The 22,059-nt window shown below is 46.3% G+C and overlaps 1 protein-coding gene across 1 annotated transcript in view; it reads right to left on the bottom strand.

Moving 5' to 3' along the window:
* Positions 1 to 22,059, bottom strand: part of SPPA (signal peptide peptidase) — a 126,202-nt gene that overhangs the window by 78,293 nt on the left and 25,850 nt on the right. The window contains exons 4-6 of the mRNA XM_087389331.1: positions 14,566 to 14,703; positions 8,249 to 8,419; positions 7,972 to 8,075 (exon numbers count right to left, since the gene is read on the bottom strand). Coding sequence (XP_087245457.1) covers positions 7,972 to 8,075; positions 8,249 to 8,419; positions 14,566 to 14,703 — 413 coding nt within the window. The remainder of the gene's footprint in view (positions 1 to 7,971; positions 8,076 to 8,248; positions 8,420 to 14,565; positions 14,704 to 22,059) is intronic.

Below are 22,059 nucleotides of genomic sequence, written 5' to 3'. Positions count from 1 at the left end.
TGTGGCATCTCACACAAATCAGTGTGCACTAGATCAAGCGGTGCTCTATTCTGGGGAGTTCTCCTCTTATGAGGAGTCACAGAATGCTTGCCAAATATGCAATGATCACAAGTAGGCAAATTTGAAAAAGAAAGAGACGGCAGATAACCCAAACGTGACAGTTCTTGCATTCCTTTAACAGACATGTGTCCCAACCGGCTATGCCACAATGAAACCTTTGGCAGCTCGGTTATGGCAACAACATGATTACCCACACTGGAAACATAAAGAGGGTACAAGGTATCACACTTAAAACCCTCAGCCACTAGAGCTTGGCCATCAGTAATCACCCATTTGGAATCCCCAAATGTGGTGTGGTAACCACTGTCATCCAATAAGCCAGTGCTAATCAGATTTTTCTTGATTTGCGGCACATGGTGAACACCATCAAGCATAAATGACCGTCCATCAGGAAATACTATCTGTATACTGCCAATCCCTGCAATCTGACATGCATAGTTGTTCCCAAGATGAACAACTCCATGAGTACCTGTGTAGGAAGTAAACCACTCCCTATGAGGAGTAACATGAAAAGAAGCACCTGAATCCAAGAGCCAGGTGTGCATGTCATGGCCATCAATAACCAAAGCATGTGCTATTACAGCAGAAGAGCATAAAACATCATGTATGTCACTGTCACTGTCCTCTGCTGCAACATTCACTGCATCCAAGTCATCTGCCTTGGCCTTGCCTTTGCCTTTGCTTCCATTGCCTGCATCCTTTGTTTCAGCCTTCTTGGCTTTCTGCTCCCGTATGAACTTGAAGCACTTAGACTTCACATGTCCCTTCTTGCCACAATAAAAGCATTCAATATCCTTTTTGCCACGGGACTGACTGCGGGATTTGGACTTACTAGCAGATCTCCCCTTCTGCTGAGTCCTGCCTCTATCCTGTACCTGCAAAGCATTTGAAGACTTGCTGCCCGCATTATTCTTCCTGCTCATCTCCTCCATAAGGAGAGAGCTCTCTACATCAGCATAAATAAGAGTGACATTCGAATTTGACAGGGTGGTCTTGAAAGTGTCCCAACTCTCAGGGAGGGTACACAGCAAGAAAGTAGCCTTGAACTCCTCATCAAGGTTCAACCCCTGTGCAATCAGCTGTGTAAAGATGGCATTGAACTCACTCAAGTGTGAGGTCATAGATGTACCTTCCTTCATGCGAAGATCAACCAGCTTCTTCAACCAATAAACCTTACTAGCTGAGCTCTTTTGGGCATACAATTCTTCTAGCCTTTGCCATAGACCATAAGAGGTCTTTTCAGCCTGAACATTGAACACAAGAGTGTCTGAAATAGTGAGCATGATAGCTGCCCTTGCGGACAAATCAAGCTCTTCCCAGTCATCAGCTGCCATGTCAGATGGCTTGACACCCTTCACCCTTATGGGCTTAGCAATCTTCTTTAACAGAAGTACATTCAAGCACTGTTCTGCCCATAATGCATAGTTGTGTGCTCCTTCCAGTTTCTTTATGTTCAGAATTGAAGAATCACTTCCCCCTGATGCCATATCAGATAAGGAAAGTACCTGACTCCCTGGAAGTAAAAAAGGACTGAATAAAAATTCTGATTTCTCAGAAAAAACCTGCTCTATTCAAGAGGCAGAAGCACTCTCAATGGTGCTGTTTTTTACTGTCAGGAAAATCTGCAGCAAAACAGTAAATGACCCTGCAAATACTGTACCTTCTGACACACTGTACCGTGCTCAAGGAGGCATAAAAACAGTAATTTCAGACTGCTGCAGCTGCTCAACAAGTGCTTAACAGTGCATAATCATCTGACAAAGCACAAACACTGCTGTAAACACTGCTGTACTGACTGTACTGATCACTTCTCCCACCTCAGATGAGGTATTGCACTGAGTTAATATGCATAAACCACTCGGCAAACACCCAAAAAAAAATGACACTTCAGCCTGTCACAAAACCTGCAACAGAAAATGGGATAAATCCCAAGCAATCACCCTTATACCAAGGGGAGAAAATGCATCTGAAGATCTCTGTCGGTAACCCAAGTGCTATCAAACAAAGTCTGGGCAAAAGCCCCTTGATCTGACACCTGAACCAAGTGGAGAACACCTCAACACTGAGGTAGCATGCAATATGAAAATCTCTCTGACAAAATCATCCACCAGTGTAATGCATATACTGCCCTGTGTAGAAATGACATACACAGATCCCAACGTACAAACACTCAATGAGGAACCTTTTGAGCACTGTCAACGATGGACAGTTAGGGACCGAGTAAACTCGATGCGCCCTGGCCAAGCGTGGCTCAACTGAGGTTCTCTGAGTGTTGCACAAGAAATGTGACCTGCAAGAAAATGTCACCTCGACACTGCGGAAATCGAGGCAAATGTGTGCTCTCTGGCACCACACTACCTCAAGGCATACAAAGCATCCACTGTCAGGCAAAAGCCCTATGATCTGCTCACCCGGAAACTGAGATTCAAGCCCAGTAAAAGCATAAAAGTCCTCTGCAAAATCAAGGCATTTCCTTCACGAAAACAGATAGCTGTGCAATCAACCACACACTGTGGTTCTCTTCACCTCAAGCATGAGGTGAATGAAAGTACTTGCTGTACTTTCAGGATAACACAGTTTTGTGAACTGAAAAAAAAAGACCCTGAATCAAGAGGAATGAAGAGCAGAGTGCTCTTTCTCCTCTCTTTCTTCCCCAAACAAAAAAATGTACCTGGTGTACTTTCGTACTTGCTGTACTTGTGCAAAAGCAAGATCCAAGGAGAAAAGTATCCTCTGACACAAATCCCCAAAAAAAAAATGTACCTCCCTGCTGCAAAAAATAGGAAGCAGCTCCCTGTACCTGCGCTGTGGAGATCCGTACGGATCCTGTACGGAATCCGTACAACAGGTACGGATGACCGTACCTGAGCGCGCGTTGCGCGCTCTGGTCCCGCGCAGCCTGGTGCTGTGCACAGGCTGCCCCTGCGCAGACTAGCAGCTAGCAGCTGCTATACAAGGCAAAGGCCCGCGCTCAACTCGATGCCCGCGCCCTAGCCCGTGCCCTGATCCGTGCCCGCGCCCGTGCCGTTGCGACCTGCGCTACCGCCCTGCCTTGCGCGATGCGCCGCCGCCCTGCCTGCAGATCTGCTAAGCTCGTCCGTACGGATGTACGGACGACGTACGGCGTTGTACGGCGCTGTCACCTGCTCTAGGTAGAGGTCGAGGGTGGTTAGGCTAGGGTAGGGAGTGGAGTAGGAGAGGTAGGCTCTGATACCAGTTGAAGGGCCTGATGGGGGAATGAGAGCAAGAGGGAGAGAGTGAGAGAGAGAGAAGACTCCAAATGTGCGGGTGTGAAGTGATGAGCCACACCACAAACTCATTAGTTTTATTAGGATTAGGTTTTACCCTATGACTGTCTTAAGACAGTCATAGATGTCCTATCTTTAATAAAGGGGTGGCAATGTGCCTTTACCCCAACACTCTCCAGAGGAGGTAGATGAGGATGCCTTTCATCATGACCTGCTGAATGCACTACACAGGAAATGGCAAACAGCTGAAAACAGAGATAAGTTTGAGTACTACCGTACATTTATCAACCCCGAATGTTGGGCTACTTATACAGGAAGAGAAACAGCCACGCAGAAGTACATTTGCACACCTATGGCAATACATAAGCGAAGAGCTTTGGCCTCACTTCGCACCCGATCACACCAGCTGCAGATTGAAATAGGAGGATGGAAAGATATGCCAAAAGAGAGCAGAATATGCCAATTATGTGACCAGGGAATGGCAGAAACTGAAGAACACATGGTAATGATATGCCCTTACTATACTCACATCCGGAAAGCATTTAGCTCTCTTCTCGCGGGACATAACAGACTGGCTGATATGATACATAGCGGGTCACCCCCAGCTTTAGGAACGTTTGTCTATAAGCTTTTCAAGCACAGGAACTCACCTAAGACATAAAGGTAGTTTCTCTTAATACCCTCCCCTCCAAGGGAGGAGTCTTTGTGTACGAGGATTTTGTATTGCTCAGGTCCCATAGGCCGATTTTTGGTCTTCAGAGGACGATAATATATTCTTCTTCTTCTTCTTCTTCTCTCATATAGAAAGATGAATAGCATGCTTGAAGACTACCCAAGGCAGTAAATATGTGAAGAATTTCTCTATTTTTGCACTATTACACTTTTGCAAACAAAGGGGACAAACAATGATTTTGCACGATCCATACACGAGGATTTGTAGATGATATTTGGGGAAAACAAGCACTTGAAAATACCATGACATCTTACTCAGTAGCACAGTCACATGAAAACCCGATTTGTCCTCTTGGAAACCTCGAAATGCGAAACAGACAAAACTTTTCAAAATAGGACGAAACGCTCTCAACAAAACGTTCGTTTCGCCCAAATCAAAATAAACGTTTTTGCCCCGGTTTTTCTAGAATCCAAGGTGTTTATGTTTTGAATTTCCTTTTAGTATCTTGACTTATACTTCTCTTTGTTCACTCTAACTTATATATAACATATCTTTTTGTCTCTATAAGGGTATATATTTAGTATCAATTCAAAACCTATCCATTTCGTACGAAAAGCTGAAACGAAACTTGTCAAAACAACGAAACAACGAAACAGACGAAACGTTTCTTGCGACTATGCTCAGTAGGGACAAATCCAAATGCTACATCCAATGTCCTCACTAGCCTCCAGAAGATATGCCTTACCTTGATTGAGAAAATTGACAACCTAGAAGCTACAAATTTAGCCCTCCTCGTAGAGGCTCGTAGAGGGGGCACATGTAGATAGAATTCTGGCTGAGGTGAAGAAACAAGGAGGAAAAATACAACAAGAATGGAGAAAGGAAAAGGCACAAAAAGATGAATGGGAGAAAGAAAAAACTGAATGGATATCTGAAAAACCAAGCTCCAAGACAAGGTATATGCTTTGGGGATTGAAGTGCAGCAACTGAAAGGACATGAAGGTGACTCCGGAGGGGAGCTGTAAGGCAATGGAAGAGCTTAAAATAGAGAATGCCATTCTCAAGAAGGATATTGCAGCTATGCAAGCAACAATGCAAGGCACACATGCAGAACTTCAACAACAAATCAGCAAGGAAGAGGCTAAGATGATGGACTAGAAAGACGTTAAAAAAGGCACAACACTCCCGAAGAAAGAGTTTATCTCTTAAGCTTTAGAGGACTAAAAGAGAAGCGCTAGCAAGGCACAAAATGTCCTAGTAAGGGGCCTACCAATGGGAGACGCTTCAATGGTAGATGCCAAGGTCTTGTTCACTAAAATGGGGGGCAATCTCACTTTGTGAGACAGCTTGGAGGGTGGGCAAGGCGGATGCACTAGTAAGGCCACTAGTGATGAAGCTCGAGACTGCATTGGATAGGTCCACCCTCATGAGCATGAGGACAACCTTGAACTGGACTAAGATCTACTAGTTAAGAGCTCACACATGCCTCATTGTGATTGCTTTTAGCTATGGGCTGTTTTTGGAAAGCCATTGCAGATGCCCTCTTGTTGGCCTTGAGGCCAGTTACAAGAATTTAAGGGTGGTCCAAAAAAAAAAGTGATCGCTTTTTTGAGCTCTATGCGCTCATGACATCATGTGCAAGTTTTGACACCTGTAGCTGACAAACTTGAGCCTCAATATCAGATCCACTTCTTTTGCACATTAAAGCCTCTTCATCGACACATCTGACCCAGCACCTTCAAAAGAACTAAGAAAAGAGATTATTTCTTGCTTATCAGAGCTCCGGCAGTTGGTGTAGCATAGATTAGCAACTCCAAAAAAGCCAATTGATTCCTTGCTTGACTAAATCAAAAAGTTCCTATCAGAGTCAACCCCTTTGCTCACATGCGGTTTCACACTCAGGTTGCTAGGAAGCAATGAAGTAGGAAAAACTGAGCTAAAGAGCAAACAACGAGCTGCGTAAGTTATTGCAGTAGCACAAGAGTGCAAGCGAAGTACAAGTGAAGTAATGGTACATTACTTTTAGGTCTAACCCTAAGCCCAAGCCCAATCAACCCTTGGGGTAGATTTTTAAGTTACAAGGTTGACTTTACGCTAATGAAATAATAGTACACAATGTGCACACTAGCAAAAAATAACCTACAAGGCCATACCAGTGGATAAAACCTATCAACCAGAGCATCCATAGGACAATGAGTAGAGTTTACAATACTGAGAGATCTTGGCCTTATATTAGTGGGCAGATTGCAATTATACTTCACATACCTTTAGTGTAAAGCCTTATCAGCTATTTTTTCATATTTGTGCACACTTTTTAGCCTTTTAAAGCTCTCTAGCTATTCCCAGCATCTATTGCAATATCGGCCTTGTAACAGATTGGATGTATTGCAGTTTCTATTTTCACCAGCAAAGGTGATATCAATTGATACAGACAGTTTTCACAGCCACTTGAGTACATTTTTGTATCATGTCTACATATAGCAACCTCAATCTAGAGGCATCTACTAAGCTAGATAACTTCAATTCCGGTACTCAGAAGTCTTGGATGGAGACCAGATTTGTTTTACAAGATAAGTGGGAATATTCAGATGGATCTACACCTAGACCAAATGGCAACCCTATAGCAAATCCTGCCATTGGTCAAGTACAAGGGGATAAAGAGAAGTATGCCTACCGCTTGATCAAGCAAAATGCTCACTTATAGATGCCTATGCCTTGCTAGTAGACCTAGCCTAGACCTAGCCCAAGGGTCATTAATAGAGCCCTCAAAAGTTTCAAATGGAGTTTTTTAGGGGCTCAAAGAATCTAGCAATGCTCCCCCGGAATGGTAGCCAGGATGCAACGAACCTATCAAGATTTCACTTGGGGCATGGCAGTTTGGTTGACAGAGGGATGAGAAGTCTGAGAGTCACCCACTTCGATATCAAGGACTCGGTCCCTCCCTCTCGTCAGAGACCTGTGTTCTCTCTAAAGAACAATGTCTAGGTGATAGTGGGCAGCATCACAACTTGAAATATTTGGGTAGCACACCGCAATATTGTGATGGGAGGCAGCAAATTTAGTATGCAGCCACCCTCCTCAACATATGGCACGATCTTATGTACACCTTGTGGGCCACATGGGAGCAACGCATGGAGGGATCTAGGAAAACTGCCAAAAGGTGGGAAGGTTTTTGAAGGCATGGCCTTGAGGCACTTTTTCCATTCTCATCGATCGAGGAATCCACTGGTTGTATAGCCTCCCACCCTAATTGTGGGCACTTATTTCTAGGACATTCTAGGTAGTGACATGGGGTCCTGAGAAGCAGGGAGCAACATCCCATGGATTGTTGATCTGTACCATTTTCTCAATTTTTTAATAAAAGGTTCTCTTCTTTGGGAAATAGAGAATTCTTTTGTGGATAATGAATATTACCCCAAGCCATTTCTCTTGGTAGTCAGTAACTTGTGAAGACAAGAAAAGATATTGAGAACATATGAAGGGATCTTTTGTGACAACAAAATGAGCAAAGTAAATGAAGACTACAGAGGACCAAGTTTCTATAAGAATCCGAAAGGAACAAAAGAGAACATGAGGCCCTAATACCTAGAAACTTTATTAGAAGATGGCATAGAAAGTGGACAAAAGAACAAGTGAGTTGTTTCACATGGATTGAATAGAGATTGGGCCCTTCAACCTCCCCAACACATGAAATACTACAAGTAAAGCACAGGACCAATGGGATAAACTAGAAGTTCTGTCTACCATTTCCTTTTTGTGCAGTTAGAAGAAGTTTCTTGCTTGATAGGTTCTATTGCTTCCTTTAAATAAAGTATACCCTTGTACAATCATACTTATCTACCTAAACTTCACAATAGTAGGTGCTCATTACAAAAGAGGGGTGATGTTTCAGCTTCCAAGCACCCTAGAGCAAAGGATGGAACACAACAATTTGAAGAAACAATTAGAAACACTTTTAAATAGACACAAAAAGTACAAAAGAACACTAACCTCATCCTCATATTTGATGTCTGTGATCCAACCATCCTGCTTCAATCTCTCAATCTCAAAAATACCTTCATTAAGAAGATTTTCCACATCTTCCATCTTCTTGCCTGCCAAGATAGAAAGTTCAAATAAACAGGCGTTGTAGGCAAAGAAAATGCTTTTATGGGTCTTGAAGTCACATTACTAGACCTATTTATTAAAATCCTTCTACTATACTTTGAAAAAATCTGAGGAGACTAAGCAAACATCCAACTAATTATACTCCACAAATCAGACATACCATTTAAGTTAGCAACTTCTTCGCGCCAATTGTCATATATGTCGTCCAACAATGCAGTCAGCATCTCTCTATTGGCTTCTGACATATCTTTCCGAGAAATTAGATCACCCACACTTTTGTATTTCCCTATACGCTGCACTTCAGGTTCAACACCCACCTTCTCAAGCACACCTACAAGACTCACAAGGTATTCAGAATGAAGAGAAATATATCATGCATCATAAAATAAAGTGGAATGGTCAAGTGATTATTTCTTCAATTGAAAGAAGTGTGCACATCCTGAGGGGAGGTAAAATGAGAATGAAAATTAGTTCAACAGGTGTGAGAGCTGGCATTCATGGGTTGGACCCACAAAGCCTTAACCTCAACAAGGGAAATCATCTTATGAAAAAAAGATAACTGGCAGCAATAATCAAAATGTGCACCTTTTTACAACAATCCAATTTTGCAGGACAGGAGAAAATAATTATAGTTGCACATAATTCTCAGTCCAATGAGCCAGTTCCAGAAACATATTTTCCTTTGAGTGCATACTTTGACAATCTCATTGTGCTGATCTCATATTTTTCACTTTTAAACATAGCATGGTTGCAACCAAAACAGAAAAACTAGTGCTGCCAACATGTATTTCTGAGAACGGAATCATACAGTGGTTACTCTTTTAGAGATTCCAGAACCACTAGACTAAGCCTCTAAGCAGACATTTGCACCCAAGAAAAGTACAATATGAACATAAACTGTAGTACAAAGTCTCTGATCCCATGCAGAGGATGGAAACTACAGTGTGGCATCATTGTGGTGGTCCTCTGTATGTCATCTGAGGAACCAAGTCCAAGAGGTGGGTGACATGGATAAGAGGGTCTTGGTATAGAGAGGCTCCAGTGGTGTATGGGGCTGTGGGAGCATAAAACCCATGATAGAGCACTAACATTGGACAGTATGTGTGGCCCGCTGTGGTCTCCACTAGCCATGGCCTTCCATTGGACAAGTGCCCTTGTCACACCCATCGGCCGTGCCTCAGCGGGTCTCGTGACCATGGAGGGAAGATCCCAAAGCCTCATCTGTGCATCAACATGCACGGGTCTGTCGCTTAGGAGTAGCTTGCCATGGAGGTTCATCGCCTACGTTCATGAGAGATGAAGCAGGATAGATTTACCCATAGGCCTTGTCAGGAGGTGTTATAGATCCATAAGGAGCTTACTGCCGTAGCAACAGCCCTGATTGGTGGGTCAGAAATGGAGACACAGTTAGCTACCATGCAATTGGCCATTGAGGAGACCTCTAGTTGGGTGGACGTCGTTAAATGAGATGCTACAAAGGCAACCCTTTCAGTCACCCTTCTTGGGCAGCAGCAGAGAATCAGTGAGGCTCTCGACATTACAGTTAGGGGGTCCCACTGCTACCATCAACAATGTGACCAGCTTTGTGGCTTCCACCCTAAGATCTCGGAGCATGGGAGTGAGGGCGCATGGTGCATACGACAGAACCCCACTCATGATCAGCCTCTTGTCATGCAATTCAGGGACACTCAGGCTTGCCTTGCAGCATACACACACGAACAATTCTGTGTACAACCCCCAAATCCATTTGGATGAGGACCAAGTAGAGGAGATGCCACCCTCCTACAACAGCAAAGCGGGACGTCGCCCACAAAGCAGCAGTTCGACATGGGCACAGTTCGACATGGGCATGGAAGCCCTATATCTTTGTGAAAGGACACCTTGTGATTGTGCACAATGCAAAAGGTGCAATAATTAGACAACACACTATAACCATGACACATATTTGAGATTATGGTCAATTCCAACCTCCACAAGCTGTTTCTTTGAATAAGCACGCATGAAAGGTTCTTCCATGCTTATTTCTCTTCAATAAATTTTGGTTGCATAAATTTATTGTTTTTTCCCCCACCATCTCTCATCGTAGGGCGAGGCTCCCATGAACTGTAGGCCATTCTATGGGCTATCCATAGGTGCCACTCATTCCTTGGTATGTGCCTAGTTACTGTCAGTTAGGTCAGTTGGTATAGTTAGTACATGTATCACATAGGACAGTTAGGACACTTAGTCCATTTAGGGCATTTAGCTCTAAGGTTTTGTCATATTGGCTCCCTCTTGAGCCTCCATTCATTGTAGCAGCATTTTCAAATACATCTCGTTTTTCTTGTTCCCCCAGTCATTTCTGAGCTTCATTGCTTGCCATAGCCAACATTGGTATCAGAGCAAGCCATTTCCAGCACCCTGGTGCTGTTTGGAGGCCTTGTTCTTCCGCTGGTCGGAGTTTACCCTTGCTGGTTGGCACATTTTCAAGGCTCCAGCCCTAGCTGCAGCTACCTGAGACGTTTTCAAGCCATTCCATCACCAGAATTCCATTCCCTGGGGCTCTTCCAGTATTGATGACTCCTCTCAGGACATCTGCGGCTGGTTTTTCAGCTTTATTCGGGATTCTTGAGCTGGTTCGGGGCTGTTTTCACCTGCTGCTACAGCGGCCTCTCACACGTGTGCATTGCGCCTTCATCTGGAGCTGTTGGTGAGGTCGTTTTTGGCATTTGCAGCCTGCAGCTGCTTTTCGGAGCATCTACTGTAGCCAACTTTGGCATTTGGCATCTGCTTGAGCTCTTTCAAGGAACCTACAGCACTGACTTTCAGCCTTGGAGCCTGTTACAGCGTTTCGGGGCAACTATCTCCACCGACCTTGGAGTTTGGACCTTGCTGCTGCACTTTGGAGCATTGAAGGCCACCGATTTTGGCATTTGGGACAGGTTATTGCACTCTTGAAGCTCTACTTCAACCGCCTTGCTGTATTGGAGCTTCTCCTTGCATTTTGAACTTCTATCTGCTGCCAAACCAGAGACCTTTCTTGCTCTCATTTGCTGTCTTTTCAACTCAGGCTGAGAGTTCTTACCTCTAGGTGCTACTCCTATCTTGTGTAAGACTCCAATAAGCTCTCGGCATTTGCCCTTTTTTCTTGTGCCATTGTCACTTCATATTGCAGGGGCAATTGTTCCTCCACCCTCCTCGAAGGCGGTTCCAGCTATTACAGCCATCTACAACTGATAAAACTCTGCTGTACATCTGTTATACCTTTTTCATCAAGGTCTTCACCTTCCTTGAGCTGAATACTTGCTGTCCACTCAGTATCTTATTTGGGACAGCAAGATATTTGTGCAGTTGAAAGCCTTGAGGCTTGTGCAATCACTAGTACTTGCAGTTGAGAGTTGTCTCTCTTCTCTTTTGCCTTTGTCACTTGTGTGTACTTGTTTTCTATTTGCATCAATGGTTGGCAGCAAAGATGACATTTTTGGGATGCTTGGGTCATACATGATGGGGCATGTATTTGTTGCCAAGAATTTGTGGCACATTGTTTTAGTCTCTAAGGCCAGGCCTACATGTAATGCAGCTTCTACTGCTCCACCTCCTACCTCTGGAACTACATCAAGTGATGGGTCTCATGCTACTTCTAGAGCAGCTGCATCTTCTACTACACGTACTTTGCATCCTACACAGGAGCAAATTCGATGGGATGGTCGTGATGCCAAAATAGCTGTAATACTCTGTTGTACCTCCTCCTCTAGATGCAAAGCATCTGGAATGCGAACCCCTCTCTGTGGTAGGCCACGACGGGGCTGTTCTAGGTGAAGAATGATAGGGGAGTGGTCTGAGAGGGTAGTCCCTGCTAGAATACCGGTGGCTCCACCCCTATGCGTGGCCCAATCTCCGACATAGAATTTGTCTAGTCTCTCAAGTAGACCATCCTGCCGCTACTGCCCAAAGGAGAAACTGAGACTGCCAGGAGACCTAGAGAACTCCAGTTCCCTCCAAGGGTCCCGACCGCAGATCGAGAAAATGAACTGCTCCCAAGTGCTTCTTTCTGAAGCCGGCATCCCGGAATAAGAAGCACCCCCACACTTGTCCTCCTCGAACTCGAGATTGTTGAAGTCACCTCCAACAATCCACAAGTCCACATCCAGGAGGGACTCCGTCAACCACCTGCATAAGGCGGTTAGTTGCTGTCTACAGGCTGGGGCATACACATTGAGAACCCTAATTTTGGAGTTCCCAACCCTCAAACCCATCCATACTGCTCTGCATGGGATGAGCTGGCCCTGATCGTACACATCCGCTCCAACGGACTGGGACACCGAAATGCAGACCCTCCCACTCCTGCCAACCGCGGGGGACCATACCTCAGGGCCTCTCCCTGGAAGGAGGTGCCATCTACGTCGAACATCTGCAGCTGAAAACATATGCTCCAGGATCAAAAGGAAGTCCACTGTCCACCCAACCATTGCCCTCTGCAACTCCTGTCGAAGTAATAGATGCTGCCGCTACTGACGCGCGTGGTCGTGGAGCCCGTGCACGTTCCAACTCACCATGGTCCAACTCATGGGGAGGTGGGGGGAGTGGAGAATAGAGCTCGCCTATGAGTGGGAGCCTGTACTGAAACTTGAGACCTTTGGGACTTCGTTGCAGGTTTAGATGGGGAGTAATCTGTGTCAGTATGGAGTCGACTAGCTCGATGCCTACCTTGGTGGCCCACTGCCTCAGAAATGAGGAATCAACCCCTAATCTATCTGCACAAAGTTGTACAGTCCACTACGTGGCCTGATTCAGCTGAACCTCGGGTCCCACGCAAAGCACACAGATTGCAACAGCCAGCTCCCGACGGTCAACTAAGAAGCCAAGTTGAGGCGACGCACCACTTAAGAAGTATAATTTAATCCAAGAATTGTAAACTTCTCTTTTAATCTCAATAGTCTTTAAAAGTTCAAAACATACATGATGTTCATTTGAGAGGCTTACCATGCATTCTCTAAACCGGTGTCAAACAATACCTCCTCTCCAATTTATGGACACGTCCATGGTACTGAAGCAGCCATGGAAGATCTGCTACTTCAATGCATCAACACTTCCCCATTGACCTATGGCTCAAGCAAATGGGGCGAGATGGCACATGTCATTGTTGCACAGCAGAATCCAACCCCGCCTATGGTGCTGCCTAGCAGCCGAAGACATCTACATGCGCACGCTCGAGATTATTTTGCCACTATAATGCACACATCGAATGTTCAATTGGGTTATGGTATTCTGGCACACAAAGGGAAGGGGAAGCTTTTCAATGCATGGAATGAGATCCAATGGTGTGCTAGGAGATCACACGCCATTCTATACCTCCCTCCCTACATGAGGACAATGTCTAGGAGAAAATGGCTAGAATCATGGCGGGTCATATATGGGCTGTGAGGTGTAGCCTCATGGTCGGAGAGTAGCTGCGACCATGCTAGTCAATATCTAGCTGGAAATTGTTTATACTCTGCAGTCGACTAGGGAGTAAGATAACAAGGGCTCTAAAAGACTGTTGAGTAACACCAGCACTTCTTCAAGGGCTGGCCTGTACCTACTTTCCACATTCACATTAATCAAGGAATCAATTCGTTCTTCAGTTTACCACAGTAGCTGCTGGCACATGCTGCAGAGTTACCTTAGCTGTAAGCTGGAACCCTAAGAGGCAGGCTGCAAATTGCTGGCCTCTCCTAATCAGTGCCCACCCTGGATAGGTGAAATTGTATAGATTTTCAAATATAGACCTTTAATTTTTTTTGGCAGGAATGGGCACCCGGGGGGTGTGAGGGGGAGAGAGAGAGAGAGATGAAGTTTAGTAATTTTAATCTGCATGTTCTACACATTCTCACATCCTACGTTAAGCTGAAATGTGTCTTTGGTTAACTTTGTATGGTGGTGCTTCTTTTGTCGTCTATTTCCCTAACCCTTCATTCACATGCACTACGCACACTAGGACACACATAGACAAAGCTTTTCCAGAGAGCTTTTGAGCTGTAACTAGTATTGTTTGGGTTCCATACACCATGTTGCTTGTCTTCGTAAAGATAAAATCCAGTTAAATAATAAGTATAATCCTTACAAAGAGGGGAAACAGAGAATGCCAAGGAAGGGTAGGGAGCAAGGCGAGGGGAAGGGGGATGGGGCTCTCTCGAACTGTAACTAGTATTGTTGGTTTCCATATACATGTTGCTGGTCTTCGTGAAGATGAAATCCAATTAAATAATAAGTAGGATCCTTATAAAGAGGGGAAACAGGGAAGAATGCCAAGCAAGGGTAGAAAGCAAGGCGAAGGAAAGGGGGATGGGGATGGGGATGGGGACAGGCATTAATGTTTAAGTGTTATGTGTCAATACTGATACTTGATATTAGAGCACACATATTCAGCTGATCCTCTTGTGGGAGGTGCTGTAACCTGCTCACATGTCAACATCTACAATTAATCCTCTTTGACAAGTTGATAGAACCCACACTGACCTCCAAGGAATGTGGCTTGCACCTTCAAACCAAACAAAGTTATATAAGCCCCTGGTGGTACGTACACTTCTCCACATGCACGTGCCAAATAATATTCTTTCTCTCCCCCCACTGTCATATAGCTTACAATGAGTTTCCCTGCAGCAAGCATTTAGAGATTAGTTGTATCCTCATAGACAAATCAATATGCATCTAAAGCATGTAACTATGTGACAATCAGTGAGTAAGTTAAGTTGAAACCAAACAAAACAATAAAACTTTGGGTCACTTTCATGTCACATTTAAACCATGCATATTGTCTAGTAAAGTATATATTCGTACCTTCATAAGACTAGAATATAACCAATCTTACTGATAGGATTTTTGAAAATGACAAAAAAGGAATGAGCAAAGTGAGAGAAATAGAGAGAGATTAACGTCTTCAGGAGGCCTCACGGGCTTACGACAAAAATACACACCAAAAAAGAGCTCGCTCGAAGTTATTATAGCACACAATTATGTTCTAGTCCTATCATAAAGTGGCCTACATTACATCAGTTAAAGGCTGAGAGTCTTTGGGTTTGGATTTGCAATCCCTAATTAATGCTTTTCCATCTTGGTAGACTGCCCATTCGCCCACTATACACACCTCCTTCACTTTAGTGAGTTCAGCATTCCTTTGTTTGAGCTAGGTCGGAGTGATCTCCGTAGAATATTCAAGGGGGGGGGGGGGGGGGAGAGAGAGAGAGAGAGAGAGAGAGAGAGAGAGAGAGAGAGATAAAGAAAGTTTATTAAAGTCTTCGGAAGACCGATGGGTCTATGAGACTATGAAAAACTTGGTACAAACGAGCTATGGTGGTGGAGCTACTAAAAGAGCATCCACACCAATGCAAAATGCCAAAAATGCAGAATGGTAGTACTAAGTCCTAAGTACAACATAGTCATGTCGGTGGTAGACAATATATCAATCTCATCATCATCAGGACATCAAGGTGGATGAGGCAATGGGGGCATGAAATCAGCGATAGAGTGCTGTCGGCCACTCACAGATGCAGCCCTGGCATGTCTCCTAGTCATAGCTCTGCATCTAACCAAGGCTACAGTGACCCCTATCATTCGGGCTCCGACTCTAAACAGGGAGGGGATATCCCCAAGTGTGATCTATGTGTCAACCCTCTGTCTAAGCTGTCGGGTCACTAGCTCTGGGTCACGGTCATGTCGAGGCCTCGTCTCGTGAGGGTCCATGTGATCTAGCTGAAAAAACTCCATGATAGACCTCTGAGAGGGATCAGCCAACGAAAAAGTATGCTCCTGTCTCCGTGCTCGAAGTATCCTCTCACGGTGTCTGAGTACCTCATGAATGAAACCTTCCAAACATTGCTGGTTTGGGTAGGAGAGAAATCAAGCCAAAATTCCATAGCTATCTCTAAAGAGACAATAGAAACGCCCTCAGATCTCATAGTAAACAGGACACCTGAAGATGAAGTACTCCTCTGTCTCAACCTCCTCCATGTGACATAATGTGCATATGCGCCAGTCCCTGGATAGTCGCTTTGCTCAGCCGCTCTCGATACGAAGTCTATGTGAAGAGACCCGGAACTGCCAATAGAGATCCTCAGTGAGTGGGGTAAGTAGATCTGCGTATATCCTGGGGGGTCAATGAAACTGTAATATGTAAGAAGTGATCTCTCTGGAGGCTAAGCTTCACTTGGAGTTCACTCAGTCCCAACTAGGTCCAAAATGTGTGTAGCTGTAAGAGACACTAACAGATAACCTGGTTGACCTCGTGTGATAGGAGGGGAGAGAACAGAGCTTTCATAATGTACTGGAAGGGAGATACTCTATCCATGTGAAGCCCCAGTCGCTCGAACCATCTCTCTCTGCATGCACATCAGCACTTATGGTCCCCTCCTACTACAAGTGCCATAGAAGTGCACAGTGCTAGCCATGGTAGGCTGCTACGCCCAGAGGTGTAATCTCCATACTCCCTAACTTGGTACAGAGATACGTGATGACCTAAAATGCAGCATCTAGCTGTAATGGGGGTGACCCAAACTCAGCTTGAATGATCTAGTGAGGAAGGGATGGCTTACCGCAAATCATCAGTGATAACATGAGAACATGTAGCCGCTCCACACAGGCCTACTCTATATCCGCCAAGTCTGGTCCCCAGCATGAGCTGCCGTACATCCCCGCTGGATGGACCAAGGAGTCAAAAAGCAACCCCTTGGTCCGTGGATCCTGAAAGTGCGAGCGGGAGCACTGCCTCTCTAATCTGGCCAATGAAGCATATCCTCTGCTCAGACATGTCTGCATCGCGGGTCTCATAGTGAAGATGGGTCCAGAAAAGACAACCCCAAGATAAGTGTATGATGAAACTATCTCAACAGGTGACCCATCAAATGTGAACTGCTCCTGGCGCATGACAGCTCGAGATGTATTGAAGATCATAACCTTGGTTTTGCCCAGGTTGACCTTCAAATCATGAGACTCACAAAAGGACTATAGTGCGTCAAGGTGTCTCTGGAGCCCCTCTCTTGAGGAAGACAAGAGAGCCACGTCATCTGCGTAAAGCAATATCCGAATGTGTGTGCCTGTAAGAAAGCAACCTACCCTCCCTATGTCTGCATCACTATCTCAAGCTCATCAATGTGGAGTCCAAACAAGGTAGGTAATCAACAACGCTGGAGCCTCCCCCATGTGGAAAGCACGTGAAACCCCCTGAGGCGGGCCATCTGTCAAGATCATCATAGAGAATGAGATCGTGTGTCCTGCCAAGGTCTAATAGGGCCTGACCATAAGATGTGATCGGACCTCGTTTGTCAACCGAAACCCGTAGCATACCTGCATCCTCAAGGTCAATGTCTGGCAGTAGAGTAGAATCATCCCTGAAGTCGAGAAGTGGTACCTAACGGGCACATGTTCTCGTGTTGAAGTCCCCAACTAGGAGAACTTCTCCGTAGCTAGAAAAGTCAACAATGATAAAGAGCAGCAAATAGAGATGTCTCATCCTCACTCTCTAGCAAAGTGGGAGGTCTCAGGGGGAAAGTAGCAAACTGCAACAAAACAAATCTCATCTGTCCATGTGCCGAATCCGGATCCAAAGAAACCTGGAATGTGCATCTCTTAGCTCTACTGAAATGATCCCCAAAAGTATGAGTCTATAAAGGACTGCGACTCCACCTGGCCCTCAAACTTCCCCTGTATACCTGGTCTCATCTCTATAGGCAATCTCCCATGTATACCCGTTGACTACTGGTAGTGCGCGCTCTGGACCCTGATGTGTCTCTGTATAAAAGACTATGTCATGACCTATATAGGATTCTGAGAAGTTCCCTAGTTCTGACCATAAGGTACCATTACAGTTCCAAATGGTGTAGGATAGGATCTCGGATATCTAAGTCTCATAGACCCCACTACCCTATGTAAGGGAGGGGACTGGTGCCCTACGGGGGCTTGTAAGAAGTCGTCACTCTCGTACCACTGCCCACTTCCCCTCCTTCTGGGCCTGATCCCGCAGCTGCAACAAAGAGCGTCTCTCCTCAACCTGTAGAGAGGTGAGGTTCTCATCCATGGAGATCGCTGGCTGATCTCGAAGGACTGACCTACATTGTAAGGCGTCGTGCCTGAGTGTCATGGAACCACACAATCAGGGGTTGCTCTCAGCTGGAATTCTCTCCACCCGCCATGCCCTCTCAATTCTATGCGCGGCCACACCCAGAGTAGCGGCAATGAAAGCAGTCACATCTGCCATCGGTGTAGCTTCAGTGCGTGGGATTCCACATACCCTGATGTTGAGAGCTTTGCTAGCTCTTTGTTGCTGCAATTCCATGAGGGTAGCCGAAACAGTTACCTGCACCAAGGGGACACAAATCAGTCTAAAGAAATAGGAAAAGCCGAGAAAGAGATTGACAAAGCCAACAAAGACGACAACAACAACAGAAAAAAGCAACCGACACAACTAAAACTTGAAGATGTGAACATGCGCTACAACCGAGGTGGACTCGGGGTTGACAACAAAGCAAAGGTGGGGCCCACCTCAGCCTTAGCTTCAGCCTCTATCTCTACTTCGACTTCAGCCCCCGCTTCAATCTTAGTTCCAGCCTCAGCTTGCATCATACAGGAAACAAAAATAGGCTCGCGATATTCGGGAGCAGACTGAGACTCAGACACGATGTCGTGCAGCTCCGACAGGAGGTCACAGCCATACACACAGTCCGAGGGAATACCCTCGTTGTCAAGGCACAGATTGTGAGCGTGCAATCTATTATTGAGGAGACATCCAGATGGGTTGACGTGGCCAAACGAGAACCCACAAGTGCATGATTGGGAACGGGAGCACAGGCTCCCCCCCCTGGTGGGAGACACACCCAAGGCGAGGAGGGTAGTCAGAGGCAGGTAGGAAGGGTTGCGGGTGGAAGGGAGCAGCAGAGGCGCAATTGGAGGGGGTGTAGAGGCGCAACAAAGCGAAAGCCGTAGGGGCGGAGCTGCAAGGCGGAGGGGCAGCCGGAGGTGGAGAGGTAGCCGGGGGAGCTGAGGCGGCGCAGGAGGGAGCTGAGGAGGCGCAGGAGGGTGATGCCACGAGGGGGACTGAGGCGGCATAGGAGGGAGGGGCTGAGGCAACGTAGGAGGGAAGGGCTGAGGCGGTGCAGGAGGGAGGGAGGGAGGTGGAAAGCCTAGGTGGAGGGGTGGGAGGCCTAGGCGGAAGGGTAGAAGGGGGCTGTGGAGGAGCGGAAAGGCTAGTGGGAGGGGCTGAGCGTGGAGCTGCAGGCGGGGCAGCAGAGCGGGTAGCCTAGGCGAAGGGAGGCAACGGGCGAAACAACGCCAGCAACAGCGGAAGGTGGAGCAACAGCAGCAACGGGAGGAGTGGCGACAGCATTAGCAAGGGAAGTAGAAGCAACAGCGGGAGGAGCAGTAGCAACAACGGGAGGAGCAGTAGCAATAGCGGGAGGAGTAGCAACGCTAGCAGGAGGGAGGAGAGAGAGAGAGAGAGAGAGAGAGAGAAATAAAGAAAGAAATTTTATTAAAGGTCCACGGAAGGCCATACATGGCCTATGGGACACAAAATCATCCGAAAGGAAAATACATCATCAACGATGCGCCAACTAGGTGGCCTCATCGTAATACAGCTAAGATGCCAAAAATGGCTACAAAAATCCTAGATACAAAATGAAATGAAATAGAGTACCAAAAATGCCTAGATACAAAATGTAAAATATGAAATATGAGGAACATCGTCTTCCCTAAGGGATCTGTGATCCAAAGAAATGATGGAAGTCATGGCCATCGACCATGCCTCCTGCCATGAGTGTGAAGATCTGCGCAAGTGTCAAGTGGGCTGCTGGCGGTGCCAAGTCTCCATGGAGCAATCTCCTCCGAAAATCTGCCATCATCCTCCGTCGTCTAGAAATAAAGCGACGGGTACGGCCTCTGTGTAAGATCATCCTGCGGTGCTGCCGGATCATGTCATATGTACATCCTCGGGTGGAACCATCGGTGCTCTCTGGCAAGCTGGGCTATCTCTGTGCTCATGGTCCTGCGCCTCGTCCTGCTCCTCATGAATAACCAGGTCTCTGGCAGGGATGCGACGGTGCTCTCTGAGGAATCTCTCTCTGTATCTGGTGATCTCCCTGATGAACAACGCTAAGCAATACTGATCCTCATACTCCATAATCCGAGAGAGAGGTCCAAATCCGTGCCCAAATAAACAGTGAAATCTGCCACGGATCTCATAATATAAAGGGCATCTGCAAACAAAGTGCTCCTCAGTCTCCACCTCCCCCATAGTGCAACAAGGGCATATCCTAGTCTCTCGCATGGGTCTATGTCCAGTAGCTGTACGACGCATCCTGCCGGCCTCAACGTCTAATCTGTGGGAAGATACCCTGAGCTGGCCCAAGGCAATCCTGAGTGAGTGCGACATATGAACGCCGATATATCCTAGGGATATGATGAAGCCATCCTCTGAAATCTTGAGAAAATGGTCACGATATGTGGCCATCTTCGTAGGAAGCTCCGTGGGATGAACCCAAGTGCGAAACGTGTGTAGTTGCAACAAATCTGCCCTGATAACCTGACTGAGCTCATGTCGAGTGAGAGGGAGGCGAGGGGCATCTATGCTGTATCGAAATGGTGGCAGCCTAACCATATCCAAGCCCAACGAGGTGAGCCATGTGGAGAGTGTGTGGTACCAACAAAAAGTATGACCTCTCTCCGCTAACATCTGCGAGGATGTCAGTGCTAGCCACGGTAATCGTGCTCTGCCTGCTGCTGAGTCTCCGAGCGCCCTGATCTTATGCGAGTATGTAACTGACTGAAATGCTGCATCTAGCGCTAGGGGTGTAGCTCCGAACTCTGCGAGCATAATCTGATGCGGTACCATGAGAGAGAGAGAGAGAGAGAGAGAGAGAGATTATTTAAGTCTTCAAAAGACCGATGGGTCTATGAGACTGTGAGAAACCTGATAGAAACTAACTAGAGAGAGAGAGAGAGAGAGAGAGAGAGAGAGAGAGAGAGAGAGTTATTAAAGTCTTAGGAAGACCGATGGGTCTATGAGACTGTGAAAAACCTAATACAATGAGCTGTGGTAGTGGAGCTACTAAACGAGCATCCGCACCAATGCAGAATGCAAAAAAAAGAAAAATGGCAGTACTAAATCCTAAGTACAACATAGTCATATCTCGACTATATATATCAATCTCAGCATCATCATCGACATCATCATAACCATCATCATCATCAGCAGCAACAGCAGGACATCAGGATGGATGACGCTGTGGAAGTGGAGGCATGAGGTCAGCAATAGAGTGTTGTCGCCCCCCCAAGGGTGCAGTCCTAGTACGTCTCCTGGTCGTAGCTCTGCATCTAACCAGGGCCACTGTGACCCCCGTCGGTCGGAGCTTCGACCCTAGACAAGGAGGGGATGTCCCTAAGTGTGACTTGTGTGTCAATCCTCTGTCTGAGCTGTCGGGTCATAGGCTCTGGGTCACGGTCATGTTGAGGTCTCGCCTCGTGGGGGTCTATGTGATCTAGCTGAAAGAACTCCGTGATACAGCTCTGAGAGGTATCGGTCGAGGAAGAAGTCTGCTCTTGTCTCCATGCTCGGAGTATCCTATCGCAGTGTCTGAGTACCTCATGAATGAAACCAGCCAAACATTGCTGGTCTAGGTAGGAGAGTAAACGGGCCAAAACCCCATAACTATCTCTAAAGAGACAGTAGAAACGACCTCGGATCTCATAATAAACAAGATACCTGAAGATCAAATGCTCCTCTGTCTCAACCTCCTGCATGTCACACAGTGTGCATATGAGCCTCTCCCTAGGTAACCACTCTGCTCTGCCGCTCTCGATACGAAGCCTGTGTGAAGAGACCCGGAACTGCCCAAGAGAGATCCTCAGCGAGTGGGGTGGGTGAATCTGTGTGTATCCTGGTGGATCAATGAAACCCTCCGCTGTGATATTGTAGGCTATCTCATGGGCTATCCATAGATGCCACTTATACCTTGGTATGAGCCT

Source organism: Dipteris shenzhenensis, chromosome 18 (genome assembly GCF_047967505.1).
Source record: "Dipteris shenzhenensis isolate YYH24624 ecotype China chromosome 18, Dip_SZ_1.0, whole genome shotgun sequence".
Lineage (NCBI taxonomy): Eukaryota > Viridiplantae > Streptophyta > Polypodiopsida > Gleicheniales > Dipteridaceae > Dipteris > Dipteris shenzhenensis.
Note: the sequence above shows the minus strand (reverse complement) of the source record. Positions and strands in the feature narration are given on the sequence as shown.